This window comes from Artemia sp. Qi Xiang Cuo, chromosome 5, assembly GCF_049724085.1.
Source record: "Artemia sp. Qi Xiang Cuo chromosome 5, ASM4972408v1, whole genome shotgun sequence".
Classification (NCBI taxonomy): domain Eukaryota; kingdom Metazoa; phylum Arthropoda; class Branchiopoda; order Anostraca; family Artemiidae; genus Artemia; species Artemia sp. Qi Xiang Cuo.
The window spans coordinates 56,149,027-56,164,905 of record NC_142798.1 but is presented as its reverse complement, the minus strand read 5'-3'; the positions used below and the strand labels follow the sequence as shown (position 1 = coordinate 56,164,905).

Sequence of the window (15,879 nt, the reverse complement as noted above, 5' to 3'; positions counted from 1 at the left end):
AATAACTAAAAAAAAGTAACAACAAAAAGTAAAAATTACGAAACAACCTCAAAGGTAGGCTCGGGACATTAAGTACATGTATAGTCGGTTATCGTACATACTTGGAAAATGTTTATTGCCCTATATTAATCCAAGGCAAATGAACGATGGGGATATTGATTTAGTAGGCGAAAACGGGTTAAAATTATTCATTTCTCGTAAACTTGCAAGTACTGTTAACATTCTCCTTTGTTATTGACTTTATAATATCCCAAAGTCTGAAGAAAAGATTCCCTTAAGTCTCAAGAGACATGAGTCACCATAAGTTACCTTTTTACTGTTGTCGAAGCGCTTAGAAAACGGAGTGTTAGCTATTTGCTTTTTATCGAATATAAAAATTGAGTTAAAAGGTATAAATGTTAGTTTCTTTTTTGCAATATTTCCAAGTTTGAAAGATTGTTATCTGACCCCATAGGAGTTTATGTAAGATATAATATTGCATTCAATAATTTTTCTTATTTGACACTGCAAGTCCCCAAAAAATCCAATGTGACTGTCCTGACGTCAGCAACTTGTTTAGTTTTGTAGTCAGAAATACAAAATTTATTTATAAATGTATTTATTTTAAGCAAATTTAAGACCAAGTGGACTATCCAAACGTTGTAATTCTGAGGCGAGAAAAAAAGATATGCCTAAATAATAAAACAATATTTGAAAAAGTGACCATGAAATCCCTTTTCGAGAAAAAAAGAAGTAAAAAACACCTGCGCAAAGCAAGAATAAATATTCAAAATTTGATTAGACATTTAAAAAATAGGCATGAGTTCATAAATACATAAAATGCAAAATTGACTAATGTGAAAAAATTGTTTAAGTTGTACCCTTCTTGAGATATAGATAAGGATGTATTTTTCCTTTGCAGTTGCACCTGTCGTCATAACTCCAACCATTCCTACTGTGCCTATCGTTGCTACTACTGGCTATGCAGTGCCACCCCCCGGCATTGCTGTCCCGACTGTGGCAGGTTTATCTCCTACTGTTATCATACCTCGAGTAGCAGTCCCGGCTGCAACAGTCGCAACACCAATCTCTGGTGCTTATGCTCAACCAGGTACTTCTTCTTATTTTCTGAACTTTTTAGATACTTATGCTATTGGAGGAAATGATAAAGATTAGAACTGAATTAAAGTGCGATTTTTTTTCGTCATCCTGTAAGTTTTTCTAGCGTTACTTTTACCTACCGTGCACTTTTATCTAGTGGTCAGAGCCGAGCATATACAAATCTTATTATTTACGTCAACTCTTACAGTAGAACTCGGATCTTGACGTTAAAAAAATATGTGCCCCAACCCTCCTCCAATATACTAATATTTGCTATATACAAATATTGGCGCATTTTATTTTATTCAGCTACTAAATAAACTAGAATTCACGTTGCTATTGGCGAAGAAAGTATTAATTGTAATGTAATGGTTTCAATGTAGTGGCTAAAGTCAGAAGCATACTAAGGCTTTTTCTGAAAAGTTGTAGAGATTTTCACACAGAAGAGTGTAACAACCCTACTGTTTGAGCTGTAATCTCTTTTAAAGTATGCGTCTCACCTGCCCTTTCCTAACGAGTGAAATCTTCATACCTAATGTGTAAGGTTATTGATGCTTCTTTCTATAGTTATTTATGTTTTGCTTTAGGCTAACTGTATTTATTTCTCCCATCCTTTCTCATTTGTTGAGCACCAGAATCTTCTACCATTTTCATATTAAATATTTAATAATAAATTGATTTTATTTGTTTTGCAGCTGTTGGTGCTGCTATACCTCCTCCCGCAGTGGTGACACCGTTATCAGTAGGAAGCACGACAATTGTTCAACCAGTACAGCCACCTGCACCTGCTCCTCCTGTAGATGATAGAAAAAGAAAGGTTAGTCTATTTCTGAATATTCTTACCAAGGCAGATGGTGGAGGAGGATTTCTCTTTTTCCCTAAGAATTTTCATAAAAGGGAAACAGAGAAAGATACTCAAAATGCTTGAAATACATCTTTTTGAAGTTCCTGATCCCTAAAAAGAGGTCTTGCGCCTATATTTTCCAACATTTTTACTTAAAGCATTATTTGATAATGTGCACTTTTGTAGATCCAGTCCACACTGAATTTGACAATTTCAGATTTACTGAGGCTCAAGTAAAGGGCTTCTCGTATATAGATGTGTTTCACTTGAATTTTGAGACTCACAAGGAAGTGGTAAAAGAATTGCTGGATGCCTCAGATAAGTCTTTTAATGTGTTTATAAAAATGATGAAACGTTTAGTGATTTCTTGGGAGGTGGCCAGACTAGAAGCTTTCAACAGGATATAATGGAGGAGGAGTGTTTGCTGGTGAGTCCACCTCAAGTGACCTAACTTTAAGACGAGTTTGTAGCGGAAGTTATTTGAAATAATAGTTTAGCGCCAGTAAAAAAAAACCTCTTAGATGAAAGAACTTATTGTATTTCGAGGAAAAACTTTGGAATTCACCCTACCAACGCTAAGCATGGGGACCACTATTGTTATCCTCAGGTGTTCCGTTAGAGATTACATCAAACAGTTTATGTCTACAGATTCTTAAGCTGTTTGACAAGATCTGCAGTCCCATTTCAAACATAAGCTGTTACATAAGGGTTGAAATGAAACTGTTCTCCAACACTGATTTTATTTTCTTTAGTACCAATTGTTTCATTTTCTGTCTCTTAATACTTTCGTAATATTTTAAATTGTGGCCTTGGTTTTAATGAATGTAGGTACCGCATAGAATTGTTCTATTTTTTTTTCTATTCATCTTTTGTAATTCTGAATTATGTATTTTAATTGTTGCCACTCTAACAATAAACGAGCAATTAGTAACCCCTAACACTATTTATCTTGAGGATTTTTCGTTTTCTTGCTACTTGGTTATGCACTGTCAGATGCAACCCATGTGCTATTTTTTTGTTTTATGTGATAACTGATGACCTTCAATTTTTAGGCGTAGAACTTACCCGTTATCTAGCCTGTGGTCTATTATTTGGATACCGGGATGGTATTTACGCTGCTGACTTCGTAGAAAAAAGGAAGAGTTTAAGATTTTGCCAGATATAAGAATGTAGGCTGTGACTTTGGGACCAGTTTCATCATTATTGACATAGTTTCGATTAATTTTGAAAGAAATTTACTTTAAGATTTATGACTACCAGACAAAAATGGCGATTAAAGTGGTGCAATTCCATAATTTTTTTGAAAGCTGATTCTCTGAATATGGGGAAAAGAAATATATTTTTTTTCCCATTATTTGCCTTGTTAGTGCTTGAACTTTTTGGTAACTCATGGTAAAGCAGTTCAGAATTATATTGAGTTCTGTCCACCAAATTATATTGAGTTGTGTCCTTTAGATCAAGAAGCTATTTTGAAGCCTTCACATGGCTATGAGGCTCCTACTAAAAAAGACAACAATTTCTTATGGTTTAATGTATTTCTTATGCAAATAAAGCTGTTTATTTTTTAAATGCACACGACATGCTTTAAAGGTTGAATTCGAAAATTTGGAGGCCTTCTTGTTACTTGACTCACGAATCCATAAGCATAATTCAGTTATATTTAAATGAAACCGACGTCTAGCTGTGCCTTTACTGAGATGATTGCAACACCACTTAAAACATTTTCTAATTTGCCTTCACAAAATAGTTTGGCGTATAAGTTAAAGGTTAGCCACTTTGTTTTTCTGCAATTGCTTTTATCCTAATGAGTGAGATTTATAAAATATAGATATTTTGTTTGTTTTTGATATCTTAATTTTATTAATAATTATCAGCATAAGTAATAAAATAACGATTTATTTTGCAGCTTCAAGAAGAACTGGAAGCATTACATCAGGCCGAATTGAAGAAGAAATTAGTTCTGGACTCAGAAGCAGTAACATTGGAGCAACAAGAAAATCTTTCTGTACGTGGAACAACAGCACGACATTTAGTGATGCAGCGTCTAATGCGACAGCAACCGGAATCATTTGTGGTTGTGCTTAGAAATATGGTTGGGCCAGAAGATGTAGATGAATATCTTCAAGAAGAAATCACCGAAGAATGTTCTAAGTAAGTCTGCTGGCTGATCAAGTAGACCTTTCGTAAATAGCCTCTACGCTTTAGACGATTCCCAACGTGGGATGCAGACTCCACCGGTGGGGCATGACAATATTTTGGTGGATTATGGGCAGGGCAGGACATGTACGCTTCGGCTCACTATACTTTTATAGCCTTAATTTTGAAGAAAAAGAAAACATTTTTGCTTGAATGACGTTATATCCAAATGCATTTAAAGAGCAAAAAAGACGCATTATAGTATTCCAATGATGTTGTACTTTCAGACAATATTTGTATTGTCACCAACAATGTTGACGTTATTGGTATAATTCCTCTGTAAAACCTTTGTCAAACCTTCCTCAGCCTTTCGAAACGCCCACGTTTCAGAGTCATACTTGGCAACAGTCATTACCATGGCTTCCAATATTCCAATCTTAACTCGTAAACTTAGCTTCCTGTTTCGCCAAACTTTCTACTGCGAAAAAAAAAACACTCTGCTACTTCCCATTTAATACCGTTTTCGCATTTAAGGAACACAGTTTTTGTTTTCCTTAGGCTAAATTTAATCAAAATAGCCGATATACACGGTGATTGGACACAGTCCTACTTAACTCCCTCGCCGAGCTAGCTACTAATCTCACTTCCTACCTTAACCGCAACAAATTTATTCTTATACTTTGTACTAACCTCTTCAATGCCTTCCTCTGGTATACAATTCAGTAATAAGATTTTCACTAAAACTTTTTTAGTAGCTGAATCAAATGCCTGTTTGTAATCCATAAATTTAGCACTAAAGGAGTCTGATCATTCAGACGCTTCTCCATTATTAATCCAAGAGGAAAAAAGTTGAACGACACGCAATGTCTTCTTCCTGAAGCCACTCTCTTCTCTCGTTAAAACATTATCTATTGCATCTCTTTGACTAATAAGTTTCATCATGCTGAATAATTTGCTTTCTACAGAAATCAAGCTAATACCTCTGTAATTGCCACACTCACTCTTATCACCTTTCTTATAAAGGGATGTAATGAAAGTTCTCCTAAAATCACTAGACACTTCCTCTTTTTCAAAATTTCCTTCATTATCTTCTGTTATTTATCTCTAAATCGCAACAAACACATTTCAGAATCTCAGATACCCTGTTAGCAGCAACTGACACCTTGTCATTTTTCAATCCTTTTAATAGTGTTTTTACCTCCTCGCAAAATAAATCTTCCTTCACTTTAAAATTCTTGAGTATTTTTTAAGTTCGTTTCCTACCACTTTATCACTGCTTAACACGTTCTCAAAATGTTCTGTCAATCTCTCTTTAATACTTTCCTTATCACTAATTGAGGCCCCGTTCGTTTCTTTAACTGGGATAAGTTCAGGCTGACTACTTCCTCTCAATTTCTTAAAATGGCAATACAATATATTATCATTCTGGCTGTATATTTGATTGGAAGAGAATATTTAGAATACCACCAGGTTTGGCATAAATTTCTGAAACTAGGTTTGAATAAGGTATTGTATGGATGGGGGAGGCGGTGCAACATTCATAACCATCTATAAAATTTACGTGGCTTCCATTCATTCGGGTTTTCCCAACTTGTAGACTCGATTCTGCCTTAGATTGATTTTCAGCTAAATGTTGTTGCCTTCAGTCATTGAAATAAGATGAATAAGCATTTTTTTTTTTTCTAGTTTAGCTTGTGCTCCCATGCTTAAAAAAGAAGATAGTGTTTAGAGTGGAAGGGTGCGTGACATTTACATTGCTTACTTACTTATTTGTAGCAGCACTCAAGCATCTCGGCTCTCCCTGTGGTAAGCCAAGAGTCTCGGTCGTTCGTGAGTGGCTCATACAATTCGAGCCAGGACTTACCCATCTTCGTCCATACTTCTTGAAGCCACCGAGTGGGTCTCTTGGTCAGCTTTGATGCAGACGAGCCACGCTTTCTTCTGTCCTCCATGTTGCTTTTTCCATCCCGGAAGAGGTGTACATCTGAGGGCTTTATTGACGAAGATGTGCTGTGGGTGGCAATGTGTGTGGCCGAAGCATCGGAGTCTTCTTTGTTTAATTATAGTGGCCAAATTAAAACTTTTGGTGGCAAATTTTGTGTAGTTCATCATTGCTGACTTAATCACGGAGTTTAATGTTAATGATTCTCCTTAGACATGAATGGTCACATGCATCGAGGGCTTGAATGTTGAATGCTTTCATAGCCCATGTCTCACAGCCGTATAGTAAGACAGACCGAATAAGGGTCTGATATATCCTTGTTCTTGTCTTCAAACGAACGTTTTTCTGGCTCCATAGAGAGTGATTTTGCTATGTGAAAAATCCAGTTGCTGAAGCAATTCTCGATTGAATTTCTCATGTGCATCCTCCTATTGAGTCTACCAGGGAGTCTAGGTACTTGAATTCAGGTATCTCGTCTATGGGCAACTGTCTTGAGATGATATACCAGCAATCATGACTTTTTTCTTCGAGGAGCTTATCTTCAGGCCCACCAGAGAGGATTCTTCAGCAACCTTTGATAGCATGGATTGGGCTTCTGAGCGAGATTCAGCTAATAAGCAAATATTGTTGGCGTAGTCCAGATTGGTGATCACAAAATTGGGACTTACTTCCACGCCTGAGAAGGTCGTCATTGCTCTGGTCATAATCCAGTCGATTACGAAATTAAATAAGACGAGAGACAATATATATCCCTGTCGGACACCAGAATAAATTTGGAACATTGAGGAGAGCTCCCCACTGATCTGAATTTGGGCTCGCGTATGCTAGTAGTATGCTTGGATAAGTCTGACTATCTTGTCTGGTACTCCATCCTCCTTTATGGCCTTCCAGATTCCATCCTTAGAACAAAATCAAAAGCTAGTCCTAAAATCTATGAATAGAGACACTGTCGGTTTCTGGTTTCTTGCCCTGTGTTCATGGGTTTGTCTTAATACGAATAGCTGGTCGATTGTTCCCATGCCTGGGTGGAATCCCGCTTGATTGGGCCTTGTCTTCACGTTACACTGGACACGAAAATGATTATGTAGCACTACGGTAAATATTTTAGCAGCAATGCAGATAAGAAAGATCCCGCGATAATTGCTGCATTTTCTCCTTAGCCCTTTTTTGAAGACCGGAAGGATGATAGAATCTGTGGAACCCAATCCTGTGGAACCACCTCTTCTTCCCATATGCGACAGGTTAGTTTATGGAGCATGCTGACAATTGCTGTCTCTCCATACTTGTAAAGTTCAGTCGGAATAGCATCGGGATCAGAAGCCTTATTACTTTTCAGGCAATTGATTGCTTGTCGGACTTCATTTAACGTCGGGGGAGGCACGTTCACGTCTTTGTAGATACTTCTGGGTGAGTTTGGTTCCTGCCGGCCATAGGGCTGCGGCTTGAGTTATGGCTACGCTGATTATGACCGCTTGCTGGGAAGAGTTGGTGCTGGTTAAGTAGTTTGTCAAAGTTTTCCTTCCAGCGATTGATTATTTCGTAGTTATTCGAGAATAACTTGCCGTTTTCATCTTCGATAGAGGTACTAGTAGATTTAAGTGATTTACTCCTGATTGATTTTAGGAGCTGATACATCTTCCGGGTTGCGGATTTGGAGGCAGCGACTTTTCATCGAACAGACTCCAGCATCCTACACTGAGGGGTTGTCTACGTTTCCGAAGGAGTACCTCAGCTTACCAATTTTTCGGAGAAGGCGACGATGAAACATTCCGGCGCATCGCTTGCCGGGAGTGCCGTAGTATGGGTTGGACTCTTTACATTGACTTGCATTTGGATGTTTTGTGGAAATACATTTAACCGTACAGGTCTCAACTCCCTGACAACACCCTCTGCAGTTTGGCCTAGCCAGAATTGAGATAGGCAATTCTGGCCGCTTTCCACTGACTACCACGATGAAGACACTGCAGTCGGATTTCTCCTATGTTTATCTAGGGAGGGAAGACTAGGTTAACCTGTTTGGGGGACCACATCTCCCAGTTATATCAGGACCATCCAGTTTATTTAAACCCAACCTAGTTCACAGGAGCTTTAGTCAGGCAAGTACCACATTTAGAAGCACTTGTATAATTTACAGTGCTTCTGCTCGTATCGGTTTAGTTAACGTTTCAGACTGGGTTCATTAAGTCAGGTCTTAAGTCATTCAAATAAGATTCAAATACAATGAGTTCATTTTTTCTGGTTTATCTAAAGCTTCCATGTTAAAAAAAATATTTGAGTCAAGAACTACCTGTAAAAAAATATCTTAATTAGAACATGTTAAATATCTTATGCTACTGAAAATTAGGTACAGATTGGCTTGTAATATAGTATCTAGCTAGATAACATGTCTAGAGTCTTGCCTGAAAATTTCTCATTGAAAGAGATTATTAAGAATGTCACCAGGTTTGTTAGACAATTTTCAAAATACGCTTGACGAATCGAATTTTCAGCGAAGGAGAGGGGTGTTGTAACATTTACAAGCATCCTTATAATTTTACAGGGCTTTCATTATATGAGTTTTTCAAGGCTTTAGACTAGGTTTTGCCGACTTTACTTGTTTTCAGTAATATGGCGGTGTTATAAGTCATTCCTTAATTTTAATCTAGTTTGATTTGACATTGTACAGGTATTTGCCAATGAGAGCCCTGATTTGCACTGAGTGTGCCTAATATTGCATCAATATTAAACATATAAAACATATTGGGATCTGAAATATCAAAAATCTTTTTTTTATCAACATGAAAGCTATGCAATAGAGACACTAAATGACCAGTAAAAAAACTAGATTAGAAAGTAAAATACATATATGAGGACCGACTTGTAGCAGCATATTGTATGTGTACACCACTCGTTTTAATACTTGCTTTTTGCAGGTATGGTAATGTTCAAAATGTAATAATTTATCAAGAGAGACAATCTGAAGAGGAAGACGCAGAAGTCATTGTTAAAATATTTGTGGAATTTGCTGCTCCAACTCGTAAGTATATTATCTTTTGAATGGCTTTTAATGTGGCAAGAGGCCATGGTTAGGATACATATACGCATTATATTTAAAATATTTTGGTTAAAAATATAGTAGAATCGCATTGAAACTGAATTGGCCGCCTGTGACAAAACAAAATGTGATTTCTGGTGATTCTTCAGTGTCTATTAATTTTTACCTAGGTTTTACTAATTTTCGACTTATTTTTGACTCAGTCAAAAATTTCGGGGGGGGGGGGGCGGGGTTCAAACCGGGGAAACCCCCCCAGGATACGGCCTTGGTACACATAAGGTTTTTGTCTAGCTACCAAGATACGAATTGTCGTTGCCGTATCTTCGATGCGCAAGAAAACCTACACAGAATAACTTATGTCGATAATTAGTAGACAAAGCGATAACCCATTTTCTAAAGCTTTTCCGCTCTCCTGTAAAGTTAACGCCTTATAACAAAACACCTTTTGAATTGCATGAATCTTTAACACTGGTTTCATTTATAGTTCTTTTTTTGCAATTTTGTAATGCTTGATTTATAAGTTATTATTTTTAACTGTACTTCTTTTAAATTCTAGAGGCGCAAATGGCGAAGAACGCATTAAATGGACGATTTTTTGGAGGCCGAACTGTCAAAGCAGACATCTACGATCAGGATCTCTATGATCAGAATGAACTTTCAGGATAAAGGCTACTTCTCATTTACCTGCTTGAATTATTAAAATGAGCCTCTGGAGAAATGGAATTATTGTACATTATTGTGAATAGCTGAAAAATCTCCCTTCTCGCATATTTTCATGATTGTGCTATGAAAATAGCCTCACAGTAACAGAATACGCTATTTTTGTATATACAGAATTTTATTAAGCTATGAAAACTAATTGTCTTCATCGTTAAAACTGAAACAGATTTGTAATAAGTAGATATTGAAGTGGTTGTTAACTCTTATTCCCACAATACACAAATGTTGTCTTTACAAAATGAAAATTCTGCTTTGGATTAAGTGGTAGACAAGGTACTTTAAAAATCAAACCTATTGCCTTGTTCCATTTATCACTGTCTCAACTTGTTCATAGTTCTGTCACCGTAATAGGCCTTCGAAATTGCTACGGAAGAATTTATGTAATGGAACTTAGATGTGTAAGTGGTTGAAGGATTGTTCAACTTAAAATTATTCACTTGTCAGAGACAAGACTTTATGCTTAAAGTCCTTTACGTAAACTTTTAAGTAGTAATGTTAAAGACCAATAGTTACCCTGGGAATGAATGAGCCACATTAAAAATTGCTATCCCGCGACAAAATTGACTTGAAAGAAGAAAACGAAGCTTTAATTCTTAAAGTGTAAAGGGATGTGAAAGCTCAAATTTTTAGCTCTGAAATTGTTAATGGCGATTCCTGTAATTTGGCTCTTTCATGCTAATCGCATTTAGTTTATTCCGGTCCGTGAATGCAATGTTGCTCCTTCCTTGACAGAACTTAATTCATTAACATGGTTGTCAGTCAGTTGATTTTCATTCATTCCATGCAGTTAGTTTATGCAATTGATTTCATAAAATTATTTTATTAGTGCAACAGAAAAAAAAGAAAATCAAAACAGGAAGTGTTTAATAGAATAGGAATAAAGTAAAAGATTAGTTGGTCTATAGAAAATGTTTGATTAACCCGGTGACTCCATGAAAAAATAACAGCTGTGAAAAATTACCTTTTCTTATTTATTTCAGACCGCTTCAGTAATTTACTTGGAGGAGGGTGGGCATTTTCATGACAAGCGACATTTGTGCACATTTTGGGAAAATAGTAATAATGAGATTTCCGGGATTACGCACCTTATTACGTAATTCCTTTATTATGGAGATTACATGTCTTTATTAGAGGCTGATCTTAGCAAAACAGTCGATTTAGTGAGGCTAAGTAAATGTTGGAACTTGCGATAGAATTTAATTCTCTGATAGTTCTTTTATTATTAAAATTAATGTTATTATTTGTAACTTAGGTTTTATAATAAAGTTCTGTATTTTTACTTTGTTGCGAATTCTTATATTTTTTTTTTTGCATCACTTGGTAATTTGATGTTCTGTTTCTGTACATTAGGTATGCAGTTCAGTTATTAAATAAACCATGTCAGAATTTACCTTGTTACAAAATTGTAGTATATCCAAATTTTAATATCTGGATTTATGTTGTGTTCAAAATTATTTCTTATTGGTCAATTGTTTAAATGGAAGTAATACTACACGAACTTAAATCCCTCCCCCCCCTCCCTGGATCTGCTACTGAATTTCAACCCGGCATTTTTCTCTTTTGATAAATTGACTACAATTAGACTGAAATTGATATCAATCGCTTAAACTAAGCAAATTCGATTGATTGATTCAATATTTTGCCTCCTATCATGTTTGTTCCTTACGATATTGTTTTTTATCTTGAATGCTTATTCTCTTAACTCTCTTGCAGAAATATTGGGGAATTGGAGGATTTGCTATCATTGTCATTTTTGCCGTGTCTTAAGTCCAATTCACATGTATGCTCAACTAGACAATAATGTCCAAGACTAATCATTCTAATAACCAATCGTAATATATTTCCTCTTTTTTAAGTAGTCCGGATTGGTCCTAACATCTAGTCATGGCCAATCAGGATGTCTAGCTAATCGCACGTGTGAAATCGGTTTTAGATGCCTATAAACACTATTTATTGTACAAAAACACATTTTTCAGTTTCTTTCTCTCTTTCCAAATTTATACTGTTGTATATCGCCTTTTGATTTATAGCAGCCGACATATAAGAATCCTATATATATTAATTAAGTGTACTTGTTCAAAAAGTTTGTAGTTCGTTTATCGTGTTGTCTCAAAATTATAATAGTTGCTTCCTTTTGTTCTGCAACGTGAATGACGCAAACTGATAAATAAAGCATTGCAAGGAACCATTAGCGGAATTTTTGCAATATTTCTGACGTTTTAGCTGACCATCAGTTATTAAGTTCTCTCACCATATTCAGACAAAGAGATAACTGAAATGCTAATAACAGGAATAGACTTTCAAATCGAACATGAACAAAAATTAGATAGTGAATAGATAAGTAAATTAAACAAGGAACAGTAGGCCTTCGACAAAGGAATAATTGTGAAGGCAAAGAAGAGGAAGCATTTTCAAACGTTTAAAAAGAAAAAAAAAATATGAAACAAGAAACTAAGAAATGAGGGTTCTGTCACTAGCGACTAACGGAGCCTGTCTACTAACCTGCTTTTTTTTTTTAGTTAGGTCGGTTGAACTTGGTTTGAAATGAGAGAAATTATTATTTGGATATATTTCTAACTGGGGATAAATCTACAAACTCAGTTTACGATCATTTAATACAAAGAGAATCAGCTAATTATTCCTTCTCATTTTAAACGAAGAGGTCAATGACCATATAAACAAAAATAAGGCTAGCAGACAGGCTGAGTTAATCTCTAGAGACCGAATTGTTGCCCATTCTAGTTTTGAATACTCTTTCATTCATTCTAGTTTTTTCGGTGTTTCCTATGTCTTGTTATATTTCACTTCAGACGATTAGCGTCTTTTTTTTTTCTGTGTAAAGCACTGAAGACGGCTTGGCGGGAGTTCTTGCCAAAATATCTGCTTTGTTATTCGCTTTTTTCAACTGCCTGAAATCGTCCTCGTTTGTTGGTTTCTTAATTATTTATGTATTTTCTTTTACTTGTTATCAAACGTCATAAAAAACCAGTGTGGTCCTAGAATCTATTTAACATTTTCAAAAGAGGAAAACTAAGGCTAACAAATGATCAAATTATGGGTCGGTGGAGGCTATCATCCCTGTCTTCCATGAACATCAGACCGATTTTCTAAACTTGTGCAACGACATTATAAAACACGAAGGTTCTTTTAATTTAATGTAATACACAGAAAATTACAGAAAGACAATGGAACTAGCACATTCATAAATCCTTCAAGAGCTGCATAAGAAATAAACAACTACTAACATAAACGAAGTTGACACGTTTATCCACCTAATATAGCAAACTATACATCAAAGCCAGTACGATTCCCTTAAAAAAGTAAAAAAAACAAACAAAAGAAACTCAAGTTCTGACAACAATAACTGAAAGAATATCAACTGACATACAAGGAAAGTAATAGCTGCTCATATCGAGAATATAATAACTAAGCATATTGGCACAATTTTTAAAATAGGGACAAGAAAAAAGATATCTTGAGTGACACTTTTTATTAAATAGAGATGACAAATTTACTGTAAATTTTAATAATATACGGCTTAGGTATACCAAACTACAGCATCGTGTATGTCAACAGCAATATATATACACTCAATCGGGATGATTTTTTTCTTGAATATTCTTAGAGATACAGTACTTCACACATGAGAAGGGTGTTTCCTAACTTTTAAGTAGTAATGTTAAAGACCAATAGTTACCCTGGGAATGAATGAACCACATTACAAATTGCTATCCCGCGACAAAATTGACTTGAAAGAAGAAAACGAAGCTTTAATTCTTAAAGTGTAAAGGGATGTTAAAGCTCAAATTTTTAGCTCTGAAATTGTTAATGGCGATTCCTGTAATTTGGCTCTTTCATGCTAATCGCATTTAGTTTATTCCGGTCCGTGAATGCAATGTTGCTCCTTCCTTGACAGAACTTAATTCATTAACATGGTTGTCAGTCAGTTGATTTTCATTCATTCCATGCAGTTAGTTTATGCAATTGATTTCATAAAATTATTTTATTAGTGCAACAGAAAAAAAAAGAAAATCAAAACAGGAAGTGTTTAATAGAATAGGAATAAAGTAAAAGATTAGTTGGTCTATAGAAAATGTTTGATTAACCCGGTGACTCCATGAAAAAATAACAGCTGTGAAAAATTACCTTTTCTTATTTATTTCAGACCGCTTCAGTAATTTACTTGGAGGAGGGTGGGCATTTTCATGACAAGCGACATTTGTGCACATTTTGGGAAAATAGTAATAATGAGATTTCCGGGATTACGCACCTTATTACGTAATTCCTTTATTATGGAGATTACATGTCTTTATTAGAGGCTGATCTTAGCAAAAAAGTCGATTTAGTGAGGCTAAGTAAATGTTGGAACTTGCGATAGAATTTAATTCTCTGATAGTTCTTTTATTATTAAAATTAATGTTATTATTTGTAACTTAGGTTTTATAATAAAGTTCTGTATTTTTACTTTGTTGCGAATTCTTATATTTTTTTTTGCATCACTTGGTAATTTGATGTTCTGTTTCTGTACATTAGATATGCAGTTCAGTTATTAAATAAACCATGTCAGAATTTACCTTGTTACAAAATTGTAGTATATCCAAATTTTAATATCTGGATTTATGTTGTGTTCAAAATTATTTCTTATTGGTCAATTGTTTAAATGGAAGTAATACTACACGAACTTAAATCCCTCCCCCCCATCCCTGGATCTGCGACTGAATTTCAACCCGGCATTTTTCTCTTTTGATAAATTGACTACAATTAGACTGAAATTGATATAAATCGCTTAAACTAAGCAAATTCGATTGATTGATTCAATATTTTGCCTCCTATCATGTTTGTTCCTTACGATATTGTTTTTTATCTTGAATGCTTATTCTCTTAACTCTCTTGCAGAAATATTGGGGAATTGGAGGATTTGCTATCATTGTCATTTTTGCCGTGTCTTAAGTCCAATTCACATGTATGCTCAACTAGACAATAATGTCCAAGACTAATCATTCTAATAACCAATCGTAATATATTTCCTCTTTTTTAAGTAGTCCGGATTGGTCCTAACATCTAGTCATGGCCAATCAGGATGTCTAGCTAATCGCACGTGTGAAATCGGTTTTAGATGCCTATAAACACTATTTATTGTACAAAAACACATTTTTCAGTTTCTTTCTCTCTTTCCAAATTTATACTGTTGTATATCGCCTTTTGATTTATAGCAGCCGACATATAAGAATCCTATATATATTAATTAAGTGTATTTGTTCAAAAAGTTTGTAGTTCGTTTATCGTGTTGTCTCAAAATTATAATAGTTGCTTCCTTTTGTTCTGCAACGTGAATGACGCAAACTGATAAATAAAGCATTGCAAGGAACCATTAGCGGAATTTTTGCAATATTTCTGACGTTTTAGCTGACCATCAGTTATTAAGTTCTCTCACCATATTCAGACAAAGAGATAACTGAAATGCTAATAACAGGAATAGACTTTCAAATCGAACATGAACAAAAATTAGATAGTGAATAGATAAGTAAATTAAACAAGGAACAGTAGGCCTTCGACAAAGGAATAATTGTGAAGGCAAAGAAGAGGAAGCATTTTCAAACGTTAAAAAAAAAAAAAAAAATATGAAATAAGAAACCAAGAAATGAGGGTTCTGTCACTAGCGACTAACGGAGCCTGTCTACTAACCTGCTTTTTTTTTTAGTTAGGTCGGTTGAACTTGGTTTGAAATGAGAGAAATTATTATTTGGATATATTTCTAACTGGGGATAAATCTACAAACTCAGTTTACGATCATTTAATACAAAGAGAATCAGCTAATTATTCCTTCTCATTTTAAACGAAGAGGTCAATGACCATATAAACAAAAATAAGGCTAGCAGACAGGCTGAGTTAATCTCTAGAGACCGAATTGTTGCCCATTCTAGTTTTGAATACTCTTTCATTCATTCTAGTTTTTTTCGGTGTTTCCTATGTCTTGTTATATTTCACTTCAGACGATTAGCGTCTTTTTTTTTTCTGTGTAAAGCACTGAAGACGGCTTGGCGGGAGTTCTTGCCAAAATATCTGCTTTGTTATTCGCTTTTTTCAACTGCCTGAAATCGTCCTCGTTTGTTGGTTTCTTAA

At 35.2% G+C, this 15,879-nt stretch overlaps 1 protein-coding gene across 1 annotated transcript in view; it reads left to right on the top strand.

Moving 5' to 3' along the window:
- The window catches only part of hfp (Poly(U)-binding-splicing factor hfp), a 41,895-nt gene extending 28,066 nt beyond the window's left edge, over nt 1–13,829 (top strand). Inside the window, exons 10-14 of the mRNA XM_089089742.1 lie at nt 902–1,090; nt 1,776–1,897; nt 3,831–4,075; nt 8,915–9,018; nt 9,593–13,829. Of these exons, the coding sequence (XP_088945868.1) occupies nt 902–1,090; nt 1,776–1,897; nt 3,831–4,075; nt 8,915–9,018; nt 9,593–9,702 (770 nt within the window). The 3' untranslated portion in view covers nt 9,703–13,829. The remainder of the gene's footprint in view (nt 1–901; nt 1,091–1,775; nt 1,898–3,830; nt 4,076–8,914; nt 9,019–9,592) is intronic.
- The last annotated feature ends 2,050 nt before the right edge of the window (nt 13,830–15,879 follow it).